Source organism: Channa argus, chromosome 10 (assembly GCF_033026475.1).
Source record: "Channa argus isolate prfri chromosome 10, Channa argus male v1.0, whole genome shotgun sequence".
Taxonomy (NCBI): Eukaryota; Metazoa; Chordata; class Actinopteri; order Anabantiformes; family Channidae; genus Channa; species Channa argus.
Genome location: NC_090206.1, coordinates 13058602 through 13080219, shown reverse-complemented (window position 1 = coordinate 13080219; position 21618 = coordinate 13058602). Strand labels below are relative to the sequence as shown.

Sequence of the window (21618 nt, the reverse complement as noted above, 5' to 3'; positions counted from 1 at the left end):
ACAGCATTAGCTGCATGTGTGTTTGATAGATAAGAGAGGGAACGCAATAGAGAGAGTCTCTCCACCCCCTTCCATCTCAGAGGATTGAGAAACTTTCAGTGACGGTCTCTCTCTCTGCGGTAATGGATAAAGCGTGTAGTGGAGAAAAGATGGGGAGTGTAGTCTCAGGATAGCTCTCTTTTTTATCCTCTTTTCTCTAACTCCATCGCTCTTTCTCTTACAGCATTCCACTCTGTCCCCCCCCCTCCTCCCACAAGCACTTTAAAACCTGCAGTCGGATCTTTTGTGTTTGTTCGCAGGCTTGTGACTCTGGATGTATTATAAAACTTTCCTGGCTGGTGTGTGTGATTTTCAAGATATCTAATATTCTCTGCCTACAAAGCACTTTCCATTTATAGAGTTAATTGTTTTGAAGTTAGCTACATCTGTGGACTTTGATTGTTTGTGTCTAACACAAGACACAAGACACTATGCTTTCTTTGGATAGCTTACTCCTACCACTAGAGTGCACCATAATCTAAGTCTGTGTGTCCAGAGATGCAGCTATACTAGTACTATAGTGCAGCTTATGACTTGACAGGGCTGTCAACATACTTTTGTGTACTTGTCTGTAGCAGTTTTAATATTTGTGCTTTAAAGGAGCCATGGCATACGTGATATTTTAAACAATTGTGTGCTTCCTGCACGTTGGAGAAAGCCCATTTCAGCAGGACAGGGAAATGGATTGGTTTGTATGTTTGGGTTTCATTTGAAGTATTGGTAAAATCTGCCTAATTTCTTAAGTTCAGCTTTTCTTTCTAACCACAAGGCTTATTATATGTCAGTGAATGAAATATTAAAGACCTATTTCAAGGACGTGATTGATTTTTGTATGAGTGCACTTTTTATATAGAGTGGAAAAAAAATTTAATCAAAATCTGAACACAACCTTTTCACCTCTGAACTGGAGTGAATCTGTGCAGCTGTAGCCTGGTTCCAAAACCTTGTGAAAAGCTGGAGCAGAGGCTGCATCATATTGCTCATAGTGTGGGATTGAAATGTTCAACAACGACATGAGTGCAGCATTCATTCGTCTGGATACTCTCTGTCCATGTACTCCTTCATACTGAGAGTAACAGGAACAATGTGCTGACTTGGGCTTGTGCTGCTGATTGACATGTGTGTTTAGTCAGACAGGTAGTTGATTGAAGCTAATGGATGGTGACAGGAGATGTTTTTTTAATTGTGTTTTAAAAAGTTCTATAGTGAAAGAGAAAGGACAAAAAGACATGAAGCAAAGAATTTGGACAGAGGTGAAAAAGAGAGAGATGTTATTGAAAACATGCACAGATAGTGAAACTCATTTGGTTTTCTCCATCCATCTCCTTTTCCATCTCCTGTCCCTGTCTCTTTCTCTATCAATCTATCTGTGGTAAATTCCCTGTCTTGTCCTGAATATTCTCTCACTCATTCTCCTTCAACTTGATTCAATATGAATGAGTCTCTTAAGCTGGGTGGGACTAGGAGGGGTTAGCTCCTCGATGAAGTCATGAAGCTATATCTGGAGCACTCAGCCAGTCTATGTGCACGCCTGTCATTGCACATGCATTCATTTGCATTTGTGTGTGTGTGTGTGTGCGCAAGTTTGTGTGTATGGACATGTGTTTGAATTGATGATGAACCTATATCTGGAGCACTCTGTTTAACACTCACGCTCTTTGTGATGGTGAATGAGTGGGTGTGCATGTGATTCCCCCACTTCACCATTCCCTCTTTCTGCCTGTAATGCTCTTGCACTATTTGTACTCTCTCCAGCGCTTTTTGTCTCCCTCTTGTGCCATTGGCTGCTGCTACTTCTTTCTGCTGCTCTTTGTTTGTCCTCCCGTTTCACATCAGCAGGGTGTAAGCCTTCCCCTTTTTTCTGTCTTAGTATGAGGGGAAGAGACAAAGATAGCAGCAACTGAGGAAGAGGAGAAAATATTCAAGACAAATAGTGAGAGCAGGAGAAAGAGTACTAGTGCTTTTTATGCGAGAGTGAGGTAGAACCTGAGCAATGGAGAACCCGTGAGCAAGGAAGAGGAGCACGCTTCCCTGTTCACACACAGCAGGACACGGCAGGACCCTGCCGAGAGTCGTCGGGCTGGACAAGCAAAGCAACGGAAGCTGACTGGAGAGGAAGAAAGGGAGAGAAAAGGTGTAGTAGAGGGAAAAGCCAGAGGCTGAGAGGGAGAAGTAGCGGGAAGGTAAAGAGAGAAAGAGAGGAGAAGGGAAAAAGGAGCCCCAGAGTATTAGAAAAAGAAGAAGAAAAAGAGAGGCAGACAGGACGAGATTTACCCCCAGGTACCGCGGTGAAGGGACTGTAGCAATGTCACTGTGACGGAGGAGCTCACAAGGCAGGAAAGTAGTTGTCTGTAGCGAGGCGAGGATGTCTGCCTGTGTGAGTACCCCCATCTCTTATTCATCCACTCCTGTAGCTCTGCTCACCCATCCACCCATCCATCCATCCTTTTACTTATAGTCAGTCATTACTGCCTCTCTTTCTATTGGAACATCCCTTTTAGAATTTCTTCTGTGTTGATTTCTAATTGCTCTGTTTGTGTGTAGGATACAGCACCAGTCCTACTTTCATCGCTCTTTTTTCTCATTTACTTCTCCGCCTCCTGCTATGTGTTTGATTTCAAGCTGTGTACTTTGACTATCTCCCTCCTTTCCTGTCTGTCTGTCTTTCTCACTCTGTCGCTAGCCATCAGGTGTAAGGGTGCAGTTTGTCAGCAGCAGGTTTGAAGCCAGAGTCTCTAAGACAAGATGTTCAGGGAGACTGATAGGAAAGAAAAGCACAAGAGTGAAAGAAAAAAGAGATGAAGTAAGCAAAGGGTGATTGAGAAAGACAGGATTAAAGAGTCTGGATGTGCTGCAGGGATTTTTCAAAGTGTGTGTCATGGGTGTTTGGAGCTGTTTGATACTGTGCTTGGTTTATATTTTTGTGTGTGTGTGATTGTGTGTGAGCATGTATGACTTCTGCAGAGCCAAACTGTTTCTTTCTGACATATACATCCGGCACTGCTTACTTTGTTTAAGTGAGGGATGCGTGCCTAGGTGAAGGTGTGTGTGTCTTTTCATGAGTGCGTGTAACAATAAATGCCTTTACTGTGTGAGTTTCCCCACTTTAGTATTTACTACAGAAGGAGTAGGAGGAGGAGATGGGAGGGTGAGCTGCATTTACTCTTTTTAAAGTGAACTATTGTTTAACCTATGGCTCATCAGCTGATGTGCAAACATGTACACACAAACTTAAACAATCACATGCACAAGCACAAAATAACACATTTCTACAAACACACCCATTGCACAATTCATTCAGATTCATTAGTGGGCAGCAGTGGGGCTCTGTTTACTTATTCGCTCCAGCTCTCACTTATTCCCCCCACTTCTGACCTTCTGCGGACAGCTGTGGCATGAAGAGAAAAAGGGCGGGGAATTAGAAGAAAAAAAGCTAAACCAAGAGAAGAGAACATACAAGCCTCCAGGATCATAAATATTTTAATGCTCAAACTCAAGCGATCACCTTCTTTTATATTAATGAAGCAAGCATCTATGTGCATCTATGTGCATCTATGTGCATATGGGTTGCAGCAGTCACTCTGTAAGGCTTTTCTGTCATGACATCCTTGTTGAACTGCAGCTAATTTGCTGATGTCAAGACCCCTGTTGCCGTAGTTAACATGCCAGGCCTCTTCTAATAGTCCCATGGGGACACAGCCCAAACACCCAGACCTACTCGATAGATGCCAGAGTGATTGATGGCCTTTCCTCGCCACTCCTGCTCTGATTTGGGACCCGTACCGACCTCTCTCTTTCCCTGCAAGTCATTTCTCCTCCACGTCAGCTCCTTCCATCTACCCACAATCCATCACTCCTACTTCTCTTTACACATACACACACGTCTTGTCAAAATATATCCGCCCAGCATCCCAGAAACCCTCATTCTCTTAAGGGTCATTATGGCAGGAGCTGTGTCCTCTACTCTCACTCCAGCCCAGTCGTATGTCTCACACACACACACACACACACACACACACAAACACACAGACACACACACATTAGCATTGTTAGAGCACACCTGCTGTAATCCCTGTCTTCCTGACGAATTACTCTCCCTGCTCCTCCTATAGATCCCCTGCCTTGCCCCAGCCAACCAATAAATCTCCTCCTGATAAAACCCTTACTGGTCCCTGCCACTGCAGTCATTGATGTGAGGTGACACTGATGTTGGCTGATCATACAGAGCTGAACACAGCAGGACGCTGGTATAGTCACTGTCTGCTTGTATCTTGTCCAACTATTCAAGCTGCAGACATCAGGAGAGGCTACAAACTGTTTCTGCTGAATATATATGAGTACTTCACATATTTGGAAGCACCTGATATTGGTTTTTCCTACAAAATGTATTCATCCATATTTTATTTCAGGATCGATATCACACTTTATTAAAATTGATTGTAAAAAGGAATTTTTTTAAAAATGCACTTTAATAATTTTCTACTTTCAGTGTACAAGTCATTCATTTGCAAATATCTGCAGTAAAAAGATTAATTGGTGAATTTCTTCACTATACCTGAGCATAATTGGTGAACAAATTCCAATCCAATTTGCAGCAGAAGAATTATTGAAATATTTAATCATATATTTTGAAATTGAAATTTGAACACACACATACAGACTGTATCATGCATGTGGATATAAAAAACTATTATTCTTCTTGGAAGTCTTTTACCCTTTTTTACAACATTGAATCAGTCAGTGAAGTTTTTTACATACATTTGCAATGAAGATGAAAGAAGAGTCCAATAATCAACTCTAAAAACATAATTAAAAGCAGAAATCAGGCGATGGACACAACATTTTCTATTTATTAAAATATCTATTGGGGTACAGTTAATCCAATGAGAATTAGAAGGGATATGTGTATATCGGTCTAAGACAGACCCTCGTCAAAAACTGGGTGACTGATCAAGGAGACTAGTGGGGGAGGCAGCCGTGACCCCTGTTATCCCTCAGACAGAGTTACAACACATCTGTTGTTAACACATTGTCTTCAATAAAAGCATCTAATTTAAACCGAACACTGTCTTTACCAAAGATGCTGTGATAACAACAGATATGTTGAATTTCTATTGCAGAGGTGTCTGCTGCTGTTTTATCTGTTACTCAGAAGGGTTTTTTATGCCATTTTGACCAGTCAGATTACCCATATCTATTATAAAACCATACATGGCACCTCACCATGCAGATATTTTGGTTTTATGTGTTTTTTGAGGTTTCAAACCCAGTGACACTACAGTGCACTGAATGTTGACTTCACACAGTGTTAGATACTTGGATACTATTTTCTGGTATGAATCTTTCTCAAAAGAAATCATTTAAGGAGCAGTGAGAAAAAGAGCTTCAGCTGGAATTTGTTTTCTTGACAAGCATCTTTTAAAATTGTTAAAAAAATTAGCTTTAAGAAAATCAATAGAGAAACTATGTGCAACTCTGTGCTCAGCACAGTATGTATAGTTGGGTGCAAATCCCAACTTACAATTGTGCATGAAAGAAAAGGCAAATGGAACTAATACATGTTTCGTATTGTTGCTTTTCTGTCAATGGACTAATTTCTTAATTAATTAATTATTTTGGCTGTCATGAGAAGTAGTTGTTTTGTAATTTGGTGAAGGAGCCCTCTTCCCCTCTAATCTACTGAGTAGATTGGGAGAGAAGAGAAACTGCAATTTGCAGTGCTGTATGTGCAAAAACACAATGATTTATGGCACATGCAGCTAATTAGGTTACATGCTAACGGTAGGATCCGAACTGTGAGTTGAGCTTGGAGCTGCTCTACAACTCAACACCAAATCTCTGTGCTCTCCCACACACTCTCTCTCTGTCTCTCTGTCTCTCTCTCAAACACACACACACACACATGAGCAAGAAACATGAATGGGGGCTTCTTACTGAAGTGACATCTCACTGAAGCTTTATCTCAGTCAAGAATATCGGTGGTTGTGTACAATACCACACATGCGTACACACACACACACAGTCACACAGACTCCCACACTCTCCAGAGTAGTGTGTGATGTATAAATGATCAAGAGGAGAGAGAACAGCAGGACATTGGGTTTCTTCCTCTCTCGCCCACCCAAAATCCCTCGTTCTCCCCCATCCCACCTTCCCCACGCACTCTCTCTCTGCCTTTCCATCTTGCCCACCCACCTATATCTGCTATCAAATATTTAATGAAATACGACGAGTGTTGACACATGCCTACTGTGTGTTAAGTCCTCGGCTTGTTGCCCCTCCCTCATTTGCCTCTCTGGCACAACCAAAAGCTTAAAATTGGGTCACAAAGCTGCATGTAGATAAACTGGGGTGGTGCGTGTTTCTACCTTGTTTTAGTAAAACACCATTTTCTCCATCAGCTTTAATAATCTTGTGTTTTTGTAGATATTATGCAGAGGTTTTGAGGGTGCTGCTGTAAACAACATCAACTGTCTGCTGAAATCACACTGACACAGTGTGTACGCAGTTTAATACACCATAGACAACATTTTTATTTTTTATTTTTTACTTGATTTTGTCCTAGTTCTTTTCTGCCTCGAGCATTATCTGTGATTTTGCATTTCTGTCTGTCTGAATGTGTATGTGTGAGTAGAGAGACAGGGAGTATCTGCTATGTGGTGCCAGTGATGCAGAGGGGGCCTCCTCCTCTGTTACTGCGCCCTCTGGCCCTTGTGTGCACATTTTGGTGCTCATCATGGTGCTGTAAATACGTTTACGGTGTAGTGAAGTAATTATGCACAGACATTCTACATTAGGCCTAATGGCTGTGGGCCATGACTAATTCACCAGGTTGCAGAGGGGTTTACCCTGCTCTGTTGTCACACAGGCTCTAAGTACTCAAGTGCCACTGTGGATGGAAGAGGTTTTACTAGTGTTGCTTTTAGTTAAGTACAAATGAGCTGCAAAATCTGCTGCGCTAACACCTTTTTATCTGTGCCACTTTACTATTTTAAGGAATAGTTCAACATTTTGGCAATTAAGCTTATTTGATTTCATACTGAGAGTTCTATGAGAATATTTACACCACTCCCTTAGCCCGGAGGTGATTAGCTTAGTTTGCCAGGCTGGTATATAACTACCAACACCTCAAGCTTAGTAATTAACCATGTGTCTTTTCTGTTTATTTAGCCCATGTAAAACATAGCTACAATTTGTGTCATTTTACATTGAGTTAGAGCCGTAACACTTCCTTGATGAACAATCTGAGCTCCCCATTTTTACATTTTGTTTCAGTGAGGATAAAACACAGAAGATATTATGTTTTAATAATGGAGCTTTTCAGAATGCAGCCCTGCACTGCTGCTCTGAGTGATATTGATCTTCTCAGTTAACTGTCAGCAAGAGAGTTAATTAATTTATTTTCAAAAATAAAAACACAACTATTAAATAAAAGTTAGAGCCCTACAAACACAAGCACAGCTCAATATTTTCAGATGATATTTAAAGGCGCCATAAGTGTAAGCTTATTTAGAAAGTGAAAATCATAGTCAAGTCTGCTTCGTTTGTACAGCCCTTAAATGAAAATAAAATGAAAAACGTAGCTAGTTTTCAGTTGATATGATCTGTTTGTTACTACAGGTTGTAGTCTTGGTCAGGACTCCTCAAGTCATTTTTGAAACAGGGGAAGCAGACAAAAGTTTAAAACCATAGAAAGTGCCTTACATTTTATGGTTTAAAATTATTAGTCATCAATATATTAATTTATTTAAAACTATTTATTTATTTAAAGTTTCTACGCTGGATACTCTTCCCTACGCAACCCTCCCCAATTTGTACCAGGCTTGGACCAGCATTGGGGATGAGAATGGGCTGTTAGGGGTTCAGTGTCTTGCCCAGAGCCACTTTGACATATAGCCAGGATGGGGATCGAACCACTGCCACTGTGGTCTGTGGAAGACTGCCTTACAAACTGAGCTGTTCTGTTCTAGTCAAGTCATAGTGAAAATATTGCATATTAAACAACCTTCAGTTACTACAGAACCAACTTAAAGTAAAGACAGGGGACATGTCAGTAATGTAATAAACATAGTACTATTTATGGCTCCTCTGTGTGGTTTTATCTTTGGGTTTTATTACCTTTTTTGATCTGCATAGACTGTGTTTCCATTACAATAAACTACAATTAACTACGGTTATGAGCAACATTTGCTGTTTTCAGCACTAATGGGTCCAGTTACAAAAAGAAAACACTTCTTTGCTGCATTTTATTACAATGTTTATCGAGTTTGGATAAATGAACCTGAACAGAATGAACAGAGATTATAAAACTCCATCAACTTCTTTAATATTTTAAAAATTCACCTTTAAGCTGTGGCAGCAGCTCTGCTTACAGGGGTTTTGAGGTGGGTTAAAGGATTTAAAGAATAAAAGAAAAATCCTTTTACCTATAACATCAGTATTTTATACAGTTGTAATGTATATGACTCCTACTCAAAGATTATATTCGTAGTGATAATATGAATTAGAAACACTATTATTCAATCTTGCAGTGCTTTGCCTTACTGAGAATGATTTCAAGCTGCATCCGTTTTTTTAAGTGTAGGTTGTAAAATAAAGAGTGTCAGACAACAGCGGGAAACAGCTGCTAAATAAAAATATACCTGCCAGTCACTTCGTTATTCTTCTTAAAATGTGGTTGAAAGCGCTTCCTTTAAATCACCTTGCATTATTGTTTCCCATCTAATGTAGATTTTACCGATGAGCAGGGGTCACCAACCTTTTCGAAACTGGGAGCTACTTCTTGGGTACCGATTATATGAAGGGCTACCAGGTTGATACACAGTTTTGAAATAACAAATTTGCTCAATTTACCTTTGATTATATGTTATTATTAATAATTAATTAAATTAATGATATTCATCTATGTGAAGACAGGAATCATGTTAATGATTTCTCACAATATTTATCGAATGTGATTTAAAAAAAGAATAGCAACAAAAAAATTTGATTCAGCTCATTGGTAAGTCGCATTATGGTGAGCTATTTTTAGAACAGGCCCACGGGCTACTCATGTGGTCCCTGGGGGCGACCTGGTGCCCACGGGCACCATGTTGGTGACCCCTGCAGTAGAGCATTGACACTGCTTTGGATCTGATCCACAGCCACATTGAACTGAAGCCATAGTCTCATAGAGTTTAGCTGCAATCAATAAGTATATCAAAAATAATATATCTCGCTCCCTGCACACACACACATACATACACATCTGGTTCTCGCTGCCCCCACCCCCCATCTACTTTCTGCTGACAGGAGAGTCACAAGAATTTCCTCCACAGACATTTCCAATCAGCATTTGGCTGTGCGATTAGCATATGGAAGTGCATTAGCACAGCGGCCGACACTACCCAGACACTCTGTAAAGCTGTTTGATAATTGAAGTCTGTGTGAAGTGTGTGCGATGCCATGGTGATGTGTGTTCGTGTGTGTGTGACAGATGGTTTGGAGAAGACATGAGTCTCTACTGAGCGATACTAGAAGCTACAGAGCAGAAGAAAGTACAGAAGGGTCAGCTGGGGACTAGTTACATTTGTGTTGTTTTCCCTGCCCCTTAAAAAGCCTCTTTTACTGCCACTTTTGCAGTACACTTTAATTTTATTGCACATTTTAGCACCTAAACATGCATAGTGAAGTTATTCTCTATAAACTACTTCAATTTATCCAACAGTATTGTTGGTGAAAGGGGGGCTTTATGTACATTTTATATTCTAAGGGCAAAAAGGAAAAGGTTAACATCATTTGTTAAATAATTCATGTTTTTATTTTATTTTAATGGCTCAATGCTCAATAATAAACAGTGTGGCAAAACATGATGCATTTTGTTTTCAGATATTGATATAGGTGCTTCATTTCCTATTGCTGTTTATACTCTCTATGGTACATATGTATACATTTATCCATTAACATTATAAATGAGGCAGTGACACAGTGAGGCAGGGGTCTATGGTGTTTTGTATTACAGATTTTTTTCACTTTTGCTATTATTATTATATTCAACAACATATGATATTTCTACACCCACTTTAAGTTATGAATGATGGCATTATGATATTACAGCACAACACAGATCTAAATATTCAAAATGGGGCAATGCATCAAACCGTGCCTATCATATAAAAGGGTGGGATGTTCCTTCAACTGTGTGTGCTATGCTACTACCACTACTACACACTGTTAGTACTACTTATTTCTGGTTGACTGATGTCAGAGCTGCAGACACTGACATCTCTGTGTGACTTTCTCAAATCCAGTTCACCATACATCTGCAGCCGTGACCTTATTTATTGTGTGAGTTGAATTCACCCACTCCAGCTGAGCCTGCTTCACAGCCATCAGGATCAAAGAAAAAGTGGTAGTAGTGAGTCAGTCATCCTTTATTCAGCTCTGGAAATATGTGCAGCACAGAGAGAGACAGAAAAAATGAGAAAACGCGAGTGGTGGGAGTCTAGCTTTTACTCGTCTTTCTGCTTTAGTGCTTTCATCTCGAAACTCTTTTTACCTCTCTTTTTCCTCCTCTTCCTGTTTTCCACCATCCAGGCCGCAGTGGGTCCCACACCTCGTTTTTTTATTCCTCTCTTCTACAGTCCCACCTTTTCATTTTGGCTCTCTGGCTTCCTGTTTTTATCACTCACTCTCACTTTCAGCATTTTATCTCTCCTTCCTTTTTTCTCACTTTACTGCCAAAAATTCTTCCTACGTCTCTGAGGTCTATGTGTCATTCACTCTTTGCTTGATTTGTTGCCTGTCTCTGTCTACAAAACGCCATTCCCCTCTCTTAACTGAGGTCAGGAATCACTTTTCCTTTATTCTAAAATGAGCTGAAAACTCTTTTTCCCCTCTGTTTGCACATTAAGCTGCTGAATTTGCAAATGCCGTTTATGTGTGGAAACCCTGTGCCTTGTTTTTATAAAGGATTATGTCGACACAAAAAAAAAATTATTCAACATGTTTACAGTCATCAGGACAATGAGGTCATATACTTTTCCCAGACATTCTTGTATTTCTAATGCTGAGATTAGATTGTGTTATATCACACACATTACATGTGTTTTTGTGGACAATAGTTGATATTAATAAAAAGCATAATGCATAATGTAAAAAAGAGCATAGTGTGAGGACATTTGAAAAGCTTCACAAATATTTTTGTTAATTTAAAAGGCTTGTACACATTTTGGTTGATGGTTTGTCTAGGGTGCTTTGACCTTATTATTTCTTAAATAGCTGCCATGTTGCACTATTAGCACTATTACTATTAGCACTAATTTATTGTTTATATTTACAAAATCTTTTTGTTTCGTAAAGTAAAGTTGTGTAGTAAAGTAAATTTAAATAAAAACTTACAGACAGTATTTGTTTTGGTTGATTTCCTCTGCTGACATTTTTAACATGTAATAATCTGCAAAATTGCGGAACCAAATCAACTTCCTTGCATGTGTCCACGACCCAGTCAATCTCAATTTATTCCTATTTTTCAAATGCTTAGTTTTTAGGTGTGAAAAATCTGGCTAAAAGTTAATGGAAGCAGGGAGAAAAACCTGAATTGCAGCTGGTTTTGTCTCAGATGTTATGGTGTCAAACTGAAATAAGGTCAGTGTCACAATGATAATGCTGCAGATTTTTACAGAGGTGGAAGTCTGTTCTGGGTTTGAGTCCGACGTGACGTGGTTCTTCCATAAGCAATAATGCATTTGCAACACTTTCAGCCCAACACTCACATGTAAATTAGTTGTAGGCGCCAAAGAATGAGGTGTAATATTGAGGTAAATGGCGAGCAGCTTTTTGGTCCATAGAAGATTTTGACACTGAAATCCAATTCCTTCAAAGTGACTGACAGTGAAAAGGGCATAGAGTCTGTATTTGTAATGGAACAGAAGGAAGTATAATGGGAAGTAAATGGGCTTAAAACCTGATTGAAATGCAAAGAATGAGATGCATTTTAAACTGGCATTAGCAGACACATTCACATGGAGTGAGTGAGAACTTTTAGGCAGTTTATACATGCATTCATTTAACCTCCATATGTCTATGTTAGTGTGTGTGCATGTGTTGCTCGGAGACAAAGTCGAAGCAGTAGTTTTGTTTCTCCATCTCTGAAGATTACCTGAAATATTCTGCCAGCTGCTACATCACACACACACACACACACACACACACACACACTCCTTCTTACTAAGTGGATCATCAAAGAATCAGAGGCAGTCGATTTTTGAATTTGCTTTCTGTTCTGTTTTCAGACTGTGTCTCCTTTGTAGTCTTCCTCATAATACATTGTCACACACTTTATGGAAGAGTGCGACTGTGATGAGTTACATTGTTGATATGAATCATCTTTTTTTCCTTTTGTAGAGGCTTTCATATGTTGTAGAATAAAAATGGAGAGATTGAGCACAAGAGGGGGAGAATGAGAGAGCTGAGGAGTAAAAGGAAGATTAAAGAGCAAAAGCAAAGGGAGGGATGAAAGAGATTGAGAGGAAATGGTAGAGGGAAACAGGGAGAACTGCAACAACAACAAGGTGTGTGTGTTCAAGAGTGTGTATGTTGGAACCTAAGGGAGAAAGGTGTGCTGTGTAATAATATAACCGAACACTAAGCCACTGACAGCACATCCACACACACACACACACTTTCCTTATGGCAAGATAGTGATTGAGATAAGTTGTGTCTTTTTCTGCTTCAGTGTATTAACTGATTTCCACAATTTTTCCCACCTTCCATTTCCTTCTCCATTCGCTTCCTGGAACCCAGAGAAAGGTAACTGCTCTTTGTGGTGTGATTGTGCTTCTGTGTTGTTTTAAGTAATCGTTGTGTCAAGATTTCCCCGCCTTCCACGCCCCGTGTGATCACATCTGTCATTTCAAGCATCAAATAAGAGGCTTTGCATTGCCCAAAGTCACTGTTGCTCTTTACAGGAAAACAGCAACATCTACTGAAGGTCTACAGTACATCACTAGTGTTAAATCATCAGCAAGGCAGATTGGCTACAGGCTATTTCCTATGAAGTGTTTCATGCTGTTTTATAGTGTTTTGATCCCCCAGAGAGGGTTGAGAAGTCATAAAAGAACCATTTGTAGTATGCGTGGCAAGGTCTCTCATGCTGCTTTGGTGACACACTGCTCAAATGTCCCTGAACAAAGTGCACTGGACTCATAGAAACACACACACGCACACAAACACACACACACGTCCCATCGTACTTTCCTTCCTGGCCACAGGCAGGGAGCATTATCGACCAAAGTGTGTGAGCACACAATTAAGCAGAGGAGACAGGCCAGATAATGGACTCATAAACACAAAGAGCTCGCTGTGATAAATGCCAGCTGTGTTTGCCATATTTGTGTTTGTGTTTATGGTTATTCTGGAGCATACAGACTGTGTGTGTGTGTGTGTGTGTGTGTGTGTGTGTGTGTGTGTGTGTGTGTGTGCGTGCGTGCATGTGCTGTTCGGCTGCATCTGGTGCCACTGTCTTTCCAGTTGGCTTCTCTGCATGTCCCCACTCTTCTTCTTTCCCTTTGCATTGTCTGTTTACTCAATCATTTCTGTCCTGGCTGAAAATACATCCTCCCACCTTTCTGCAGCTGTTCTGCAGCTTGTCTCACCTGTTAATGAGGAGGAAATGTGTCTTTCATCTTGTCTCAGTGTGTATGTGTGTCCCACATGTAGCTGTGTTTTATCTCCCACCCACTTCCTGCATAAAGTTTTCTTTCTTCATGGAGCTTCCTCTCTCAGTCTTCACCTCATCCTCCTCATTTTTTGCCATGTGGCTTCCTGTATGCACGTTTGTACCTGTCTTTGTCATTTTCAGTGAAGGAATGAAAAAGGTCAGAAACACCTGGACCATCATATGTAACGTTAGGCTTTAAGTGCTCTGTTCATCAAATAAACTCTGATTGCTGTACAAGGGTTTACAGCGACAAAAGCAAAAATTCCTGGCAGACTGTAAATGCCACAAATAAGGAATCCACTTTTTCACAGTAAATGAGTGAGCTAATTAGAGCAGAGCTCCAACCAGAAATGTCTACAGAAGAGGTGAATATATCATGATGCAAAATGGGGCAATAATACTTTTGTTGTCATTTGTGTTTAACTTGGATGCATGTCTTTTTACATTGTGTTCTGGCTTCTGCTTCATTGTTGAACAGCTCACAATGCAAGTTGGGGTTCGGAAAGTTTTCGTTTCAGAACAGAGGAGAGATGCAAGGACAATTTTTGTTTGTTTGCATTCAGTCACTTCCTGACAGCACATACAGAATGAGATGGAGGATTCACTCCAAAAGAGGTTCTTGGTAGATAAAATGATCTAAACCATTGAATGGAATTTCAAATGGAAAGAATTCAATATATTTTCACCCCTAAAAGCAAAAACTGAGCCTAACAAATTTAAGAAAAACTGCTGAGGCAGGTGTAAACTCTAAATTTGCAATCATATCTACACACAGTTTTCCCCCTAAGCCTGGTGCCATCTGGGAAGACGTATTAGTCGTTATAGTGTTTCATCACAATATGCAACATATTCTGAAGGTGGCTCTCTGAGGAGATAATGGCTATAATCTGTTTGCTTTGAAACCATTTAGTGGCAGTGTATTTGAGTTAAGTGGATGAAATCTGACTCTCCAAAACACAATATATGGAGCGAAGATGTGTTATGAGATGGAACAAATGTCATTAAGGCAAAAATAAAAAACAAAAAGCACAAATCAACTAAAACATGAAATCCTCAGATGGATGCAATGATATTATTTGTCCAGTTCTATTTTCTTAACCCTAAATAACCTGCAACTATTGTTTTCACGCTTACAGGACATTTACTGTATGCTCTCAAACCAAGCTATATGCTAAACCCAGTTCTTTCTTAAAGAGGAAACAACATGGTTCATTTGAGTGTCATATTTATTAAGAAAGACCTTGGAAAGTATAATTTTGTCTAGATGGCTAGAAAAGCATCTGTATAATGGCAACAGTAATATATTGCTCCTGTAACAAAGCAAAATGTTTGGAACATCTATTTTCAGAGCTGCTTTGTAGGAAATACTGTGTTTAATTATTACCTGCATCAGAAATTCATGTGTGAAGTTACCTGTGCTTCTTCTGTCTGTGCTTTAGGGACTTTGCCTACGTGGCGAGAGACAAAAACACACGAGTGCTGAAATGCCACGTGTTCCGATGTGATACTCCCGCTGCAGCCATCGCCACAAGTCTACACGAAATCTGCTCCAAAGTAGGTGTCATTACCATCACCGCCTCCACATGAATGAGTTTATCTGCTGTGCTGCAATTACCTATCAAACTTTAATCAAGGCGACTATTGAAGAGTGGGGGGAAAAAAATTCTGCTGATGCAGTTTTCTGGTGCGATTTTCCAAAGTTGGAATTCCTACATGCATATTATATGAAACTGACCAAAATACTGTAGAAGTGATAGAAGAAATGCAGATGATCAGAGATGTACAGGGAGATTTTTGTGGCCAAAATATTCTTTTTTATTAACAGGATAGCAAGTATGCTGGAGAGTACATCATGTGCAGGTGCTGCCCCTGGTTAAAGTTAGATGACTCCAAACTGAGAATATATTAACTCTTCTTCTAACCTCAATTCAGTTTTGAGTCCTGAAGCTCTGAATTCTCTCTATTGCATTATGTATATTTGTTATGACCCAAACATGTATGTACTTTATGCTTTTCATTTTATTTGTCTGTGTTAGTCTGGAACACCTGTGCTGCTGCATGTGTAACATCTTGAAGGCCAGTGAAGATTTTGTATACTGCAATTACAGTATATCAATTAATCAGTAAGAACTATTTTCTCCAAATTGCAATTATTTGTGCAGAAGTAGAACTGTACCTTTTTTAAAAAACAAAAGGTAAATAAAAATGTAAAAGTACAAATAAAAAGCTCCAAAGCAAAAAGCAACAAACTAATACAGAGGAATTTCTCTTCCTTTACTTTCTTCCCTCTGAATTGACCGTATTGATAGCAGAAAGTAAAAAAAGAGTTTATATCTGTTGGTTATGGCTAGTGGTTGCCTGGACAGGGAGCCAGCAGGCAGGCGATAGAAGTCTGAATGTACAGGGTTGGAGCTGTCGGGCAGGATGGACGTTTTCTTTAGTAACTACCTTTTCTAAAGGTCAGTTGACTGCTCACATGATCTAATACATGTCAGTATGATACACATTCAGAAACCCTTCACTCTTCATACACAGCTCTCTATTGCAAAGAGAAACCAGTCAGTCCTCAAGCCTGCAGTGACCTTGGAAAGGGTGAATCTACTTAGATTTTCTCCCTTAGAGCCATGTCATCCCATTTTTTTCCCTCTTAAGTTTCTTTTATCTCCCACGGCAAATTGAAGTAAGGGTGTGTATCTGGATGTCTGTGTGTGTGTGTGTGTGTGTGTGTGTGTAAGAGACCATGACTCTCCACACCAACAATTTTAATCATAGGGGCAGTTTTCTGTTCACTGCAGCAGACAAACTTGGTGACCCAAGTCTTGCAGCTTCGCAGCGCACTGAGCGGGCTTCCTTTGTGTGTGTGACAATGTGTGCGCACGCGTTGTCTTGCATGTTCCCCTGTGAGCAGAGTTGCAGACTCATCTTAGACTTTGATTAATGACACCTACAATTAATCAAGTATCGGTAGCAGGATGAGAGTGCAGCCGCTCAGTGCGGGGGCCATGCAGATAATTCAAAGAGTGTGTACACTGCAGCACAAGAATTAAAGCGAAATATATTGTTTTAAAGAATGAGGCTGGTATGAGTCCATAATTTCCAATTGTCAAAAATTTGTCATCAAAACCCAAAAACCATCACTTAACATTTTCTTCTAGTAAGTATTATTTATGCAGCCAAAGTCTGATATCCTGTAGCCATAGAGAAACAACGTTTTCCCAAAGCTATTGAAACACATCCAGACTGTAATATTGGGTGACATTCACCCAAACACTATATTTTATTTGGACTCAATCCAACATACACTGTCTTGCTGCCTTAAATACTCACTATAGTACAGCAAATCTGTGGCTGAAAAGTAGCTCAAAGCTACAGTGCTCAGCTGATTTAGGAAGTTGGCATTTCCTAAAAAGATGTTTTATGGGATTTGTTGGCAGTAGCGAAAATAATGGTTAATCAGCCTAATCCTTTAAAGATTGTGATTATGTGATTGAGTTGTTGTATTTATTTTCCTAAAATCCGAGGCTTATTTGACCATCTGTTGTGTCTATTTTCATCCATACCTTTCCTTCTCTTTTCCCATTTTCAATTCTCATCACTTCTTCTTGCATCTTTCGTGTCTCATTTTGTCCTCTTGTTCCTGGGTTTGATCCCCCTCCCACTTCATTTATCCTCTACCTTTCTCTAGATTATGGCTGAAAGGAAAAGTGCCAAGGCTGCAGCTGGCAGCTCCTCCCAGACCAGCTCTGATGTGCCCCTACAAGGTACACACACACACACACACACACACACACACACATGCACACACACTTTTTCTTTGAGTCTTCTTGTGTAGTTGCCTCGTAACAGAATTGGATTTGTCAGCCATGTGCTATCTTCCCTGCTGCGGTTTCTTGTCTCACATTACAGCAGCCCTCCACATCTTAAACCATCTATATCCATTTTAAAAATGACCCCGTTGCCTCTGGAGCAACTGTGAACATTTGTTAATAGAAGAGATAGCAGTGTTTGGTTCAATTGCACAGAGATAATGCTGACTCCTGAACAACTTCTCGCTCCCCAATCACTGACTTTTATCCTCAAAGCGCTAATTCTATTCACCTCTTCCCATTTCACTAAGTCCCACTGCTTGTTCATCTCAGTCCCAAGTAATTATAGGAAGAAAGAGAAAACGCACCAGCACAATTTATCCTCGGCTGTAGCTTCAGCTGGTGTGTGTATCTGTGGGGCGTGGGGGAAAGGAGCTCTGGCATCAGAATATAAAAGAACTGTATCGGCTCTCCGCTTAACAGAGGCAGTCGACCTCATTAAAACCCAATTAGTGTTTTTCTCTGAGGGAAGACCTGATGCTACACAGCACCCATCCCAACCTCAGGATCAAAGAACTTCTTAGAGAAACATCTTTCACATCTTTGATAGCTATAATTTGCTTGAACTCATAGTATTTTCATTCAAAACCTAGTTTGTGGCCACTGCGAGGTGATGCCTCCACGGTGGATAAACCATCACCATGCTGTCCCCCAAAATGTGACCCCTCTGTCCTTTACTGTGTGAAAATATTTTCCATGCAGTACAGTGATGAAGCTAATCTTGGCAAAAACTATTATTTCTGATTTATTCCCCCTATTTAATTCATACTGGTCATATGGACATCAGCTCATGATTAATAGTTTTTTGGAAATGTAGTAATTAAAATGGACCTTGTGCAAAATTCGCTAAAATTAGCTAGATGTAATATGTGGGAGGTTGCACCCTGATCCAGTTTAAATGTTTAGCATTTTGCCTTGTCAGAAATCATTTTGAACTTTTAAAGCGGATTCCACGATCTGCTAATTGCAAGGTCCTAAGGGTAAAGGATGTCAATGTCTGCGCCAACTGAGACGCAGGTGATACAACATCTTTGATCATCATCATTCGCCGTGGCAAGATTTTCTGTGTATGGGGCATTCTAACAGGCAAAGCAAAATTTTCTATGCAGAAAAAAAAACAGCTTGTTGCGTGTGTGGGAATATGTTTTTTCATGCCCTAATCATGACAGCAACACCCTAAAATATTCAAATATTCACTAGTGGTTGTTTATTTCTCTAGTTTAGGCCAGTTTTAATGTGTGGACTTAATAAATTCCCCATGGGCGATCTCAGTGTTTGTGTGTTTTTCCTCTGCAGAGTTTCCAATGCCAAAGACTGAGTTGGTGCAGAAGTTTCATGTGCTGTATCTGGGGATGACATCTGTGTCTCGACCTATTGGTAAAGCTCAATGCGTACCGAAACCCATACTACCGCCATAAGAAATTCTGCATCCCATTGTTAATTCCTCCACAGGTTTTAGACCTCTGTGTTTTGTCCTTAGGTATGGACATCATAAATGGAGCCATAGACAGCCTCCTGTCTTCCACAGGCAAGGAGGACTGGATTCCTGTCATACTAAGTATTGCTGACACCACTGTGGCTGTCATCAAAGAAAAGGCAAGGGACTTTTTGCTATCCTGAGGACTGAAAAATAAAAGACGTGAATGTTTCTGATGATTATAGATAGAAGATCTAATAGAGCTCCCTTCTTTAATGGCTATGCAGGAAGAGGAAGAGGAGGTGCTGGTGGAGTGTCGTGTCCGCTTCTTGTCCTTTATGGGTGTGGGCCGGGATGTGCATACATTTGCCTTCATTATGGACACTGGAAGCCAGCACTTCCAGTGTCATGTGTTCTGGTGTGAGCCCAATGCAGGCAGTGTGTCTGAGGCTGTGCAGGCAGCATGTGTGGTAAGCTCATCCTGCTGCCTAGTTTTTCCTGCTACACTGAACTAACTGGCTGTTAGCAGTAAATTTATAGGGTCTCAAATAGGCACGACAATGTGTGTTAATGTGTCTTTTACTAAAATGTAAACAGCATCTACAAATATTTTATCTTTTTTTTTCCTCTCAATTCAAAATTCAATCATCACCTAATCCTGTCCTTTTCCTCCTCAGCTGCGCTATCAGAAATGTCTGGTGGCACGGCCGCCCTCTCAACGAGCAGGCTCGTCTTCCTCGCCCTCTACAGACTCAGTGACTCGGCGGGTTACCACCAGTGTGAAACGTGGCGTCCAGTCTATCATAGACACTCTGAAGCCCAAGAAACAGCCCTCAGAGCTCCCCCAACAATGACCGTCACCAGTGACCACAGCACCCTCCCCCCAGCATACTCCATGATGCCGCTCACATATCACTACAACACCTAATCAGTACCAGCTATGGTCACCAATGATGTGTATATATATGTATGTTTAAAAAAAACACCACCAATGACGGAGAGAAGCGCAATCCTAAAGTTTGCCTGATGATAAAAAATAATAAGCAAACACTGTTTCATGAGGAGAAAGGGAAAAGCTGCAACGTGTTTGCTGGTGGCACTGGTTAAACATTGAACCCTTTTACAAGTGGAAACCACCTGTGGGCCCATACAGTCTGCTTGATTTCTCGGCTCAATGGGTCAGGTGATCAAGCACCCCGCCGGCTGGATACAGGATTACCCAGAAGAAAAAGGTCACATTTCTATTCATAGACTGGCTTGATGCAAACATCATTGGTTTATTAATTTTTTCTTCGTGATCTGTCCACTTCTGTAACAGTCATCAGCACAGTAAGAACTCCTGAACTGCATTGCAGAGATGCTAAGCTACAGTAGCCTTCCAGGACAGAAAAGGAGGCATCTTACCGTCATGGGAAACTGGGTGGAGAATGACAAAACCGACCGTGACAATGAAAACCTGTCAAAGGGACCTGTCGAAAGCTTCCATCGTAAAAACCTTTTTAACCTTTCCATGTGTGAAAAACTTGAAAGAGAAAACAAACATCCTCTGAGGATGAATGAAGTGATGGTAATAATAAAATGTATGTACATGATTGTATGTAGGAAATAAGAATTGAGGGCACAAAACATATAGACAGAGATGAGTTGTGTGTGACAGTAAATTTGACGACTTTGGGTTTTAATTTTGCATGTTTTTTGATGGGATATGTTTAATGTTGATGGGTTATTAATGGTCTTAGTAAGAAAGGTTGTGGCCACACAAGAAATAGTTGCTTTCAGCACAAGTCATCGCCACGTAACCATGACTGGATTCGTGCTGGCGCAAAAACACTGGCCTGTTTCTTATTCACACCTAATTAAATTAGACTTTCTTCCAATCAAGGATTATCTGCTAACCATTTTTACTTTATATTCCTTAATGAATGACTCATTCAGCAAAAGAAAGTAAACCCTTTTTAATGTATTTTGACATTTTTAACCAGTTACGATTGTGATTATTTTTGCATCCATTATAAAAACAAATGTGTTAAAATCTCACATTGCTTATGTTCAAACTTCATAAATTTCTCAGGAATCTTATTGTAAACATCAGACTTATGTGGTAGCAAAAAAAATTTCGGATGCAGGCTTGGAGTCTGACAGATCTAAAGTGCTCAGTTCACCCCTGTTTTAACAGGATGGAAAAGCTCAAGTCTGTGCCATAAAGTAATTGTTAATTATACTTCATTAAAATCTATATTTCATAAATCTAGCTGGTCTACTCTCACTCACAAATATATCCACACACAAAATAGACACATGCAGCAGGAAAAAAGTCTGCTGTCACTGCTTTTAAAAACCTCAACACTGCTCATGTGGCTCGGGGCCACCACCTGCACTATACACGAACTCTGTGAATGCAGTCTGATCTGAAACACACACACACACACACAAATACTGTAAATCATTTCAGTTCTGTTATTCACTTATCTCTACACCATGTAAATGTAAACTGTTGTGACAATAAATGCATTACCAAAAGAAAATAAAGCAGATTCTTCAATGTATCTTCTGATTTTTCAGGTCACTGAAACCTTATGTAATAGCTCTTCATCATG

General features: G+C 40.1%; 1 protein-coding gene across 9 annotated transcripts in view; it reads left to right on the top strand.

Annotated features, from left to right (window-relative positions):
• The window catches only part of LOC137134011 (amyloid beta precursor protein binding family B member 2), a 32182-nt gene extending 10617 nt beyond the window's left edge, over window positions 1-21565 (top strand). For 6 of the 9 annotated variants that reach the window (XM_067518350.1, XM_067518349.1, XM_067518348.1 and 3 more), the window contains 6 exons: window positions 15178-15292; window positions 17424-17499; window positions 18901-18981; window positions 19085-19200; window positions 19309-19491; window positions 19699-21565. In XM_067518350.1, the coding sequence (XP_067374451.1) occupies window positions 15178-15292; window positions 17424-17499; window positions 18901-18981; window positions 19085-19200; window positions 19309-19491; window positions 19699-19875 (748 nt within the window). In that variant the 3' untranslated portion in view covers window positions 19876-21565. Of the gene's footprint in view, window positions 1-1802; window positions 2417-12803; window positions 12829-15177; window positions 15293-17423; window positions 17500-18900; window positions 18982-19084; window positions 19201-19308; window positions 19492-19698 lie in introns of those variants that run through there. The other 3 variants (XM_067518353.1, XM_067518354.1, XM_067518351.1) reach the window with 3 other exon arrangements.
• Window positions 21566-21618: the final 53 nt, after the last annotated feature.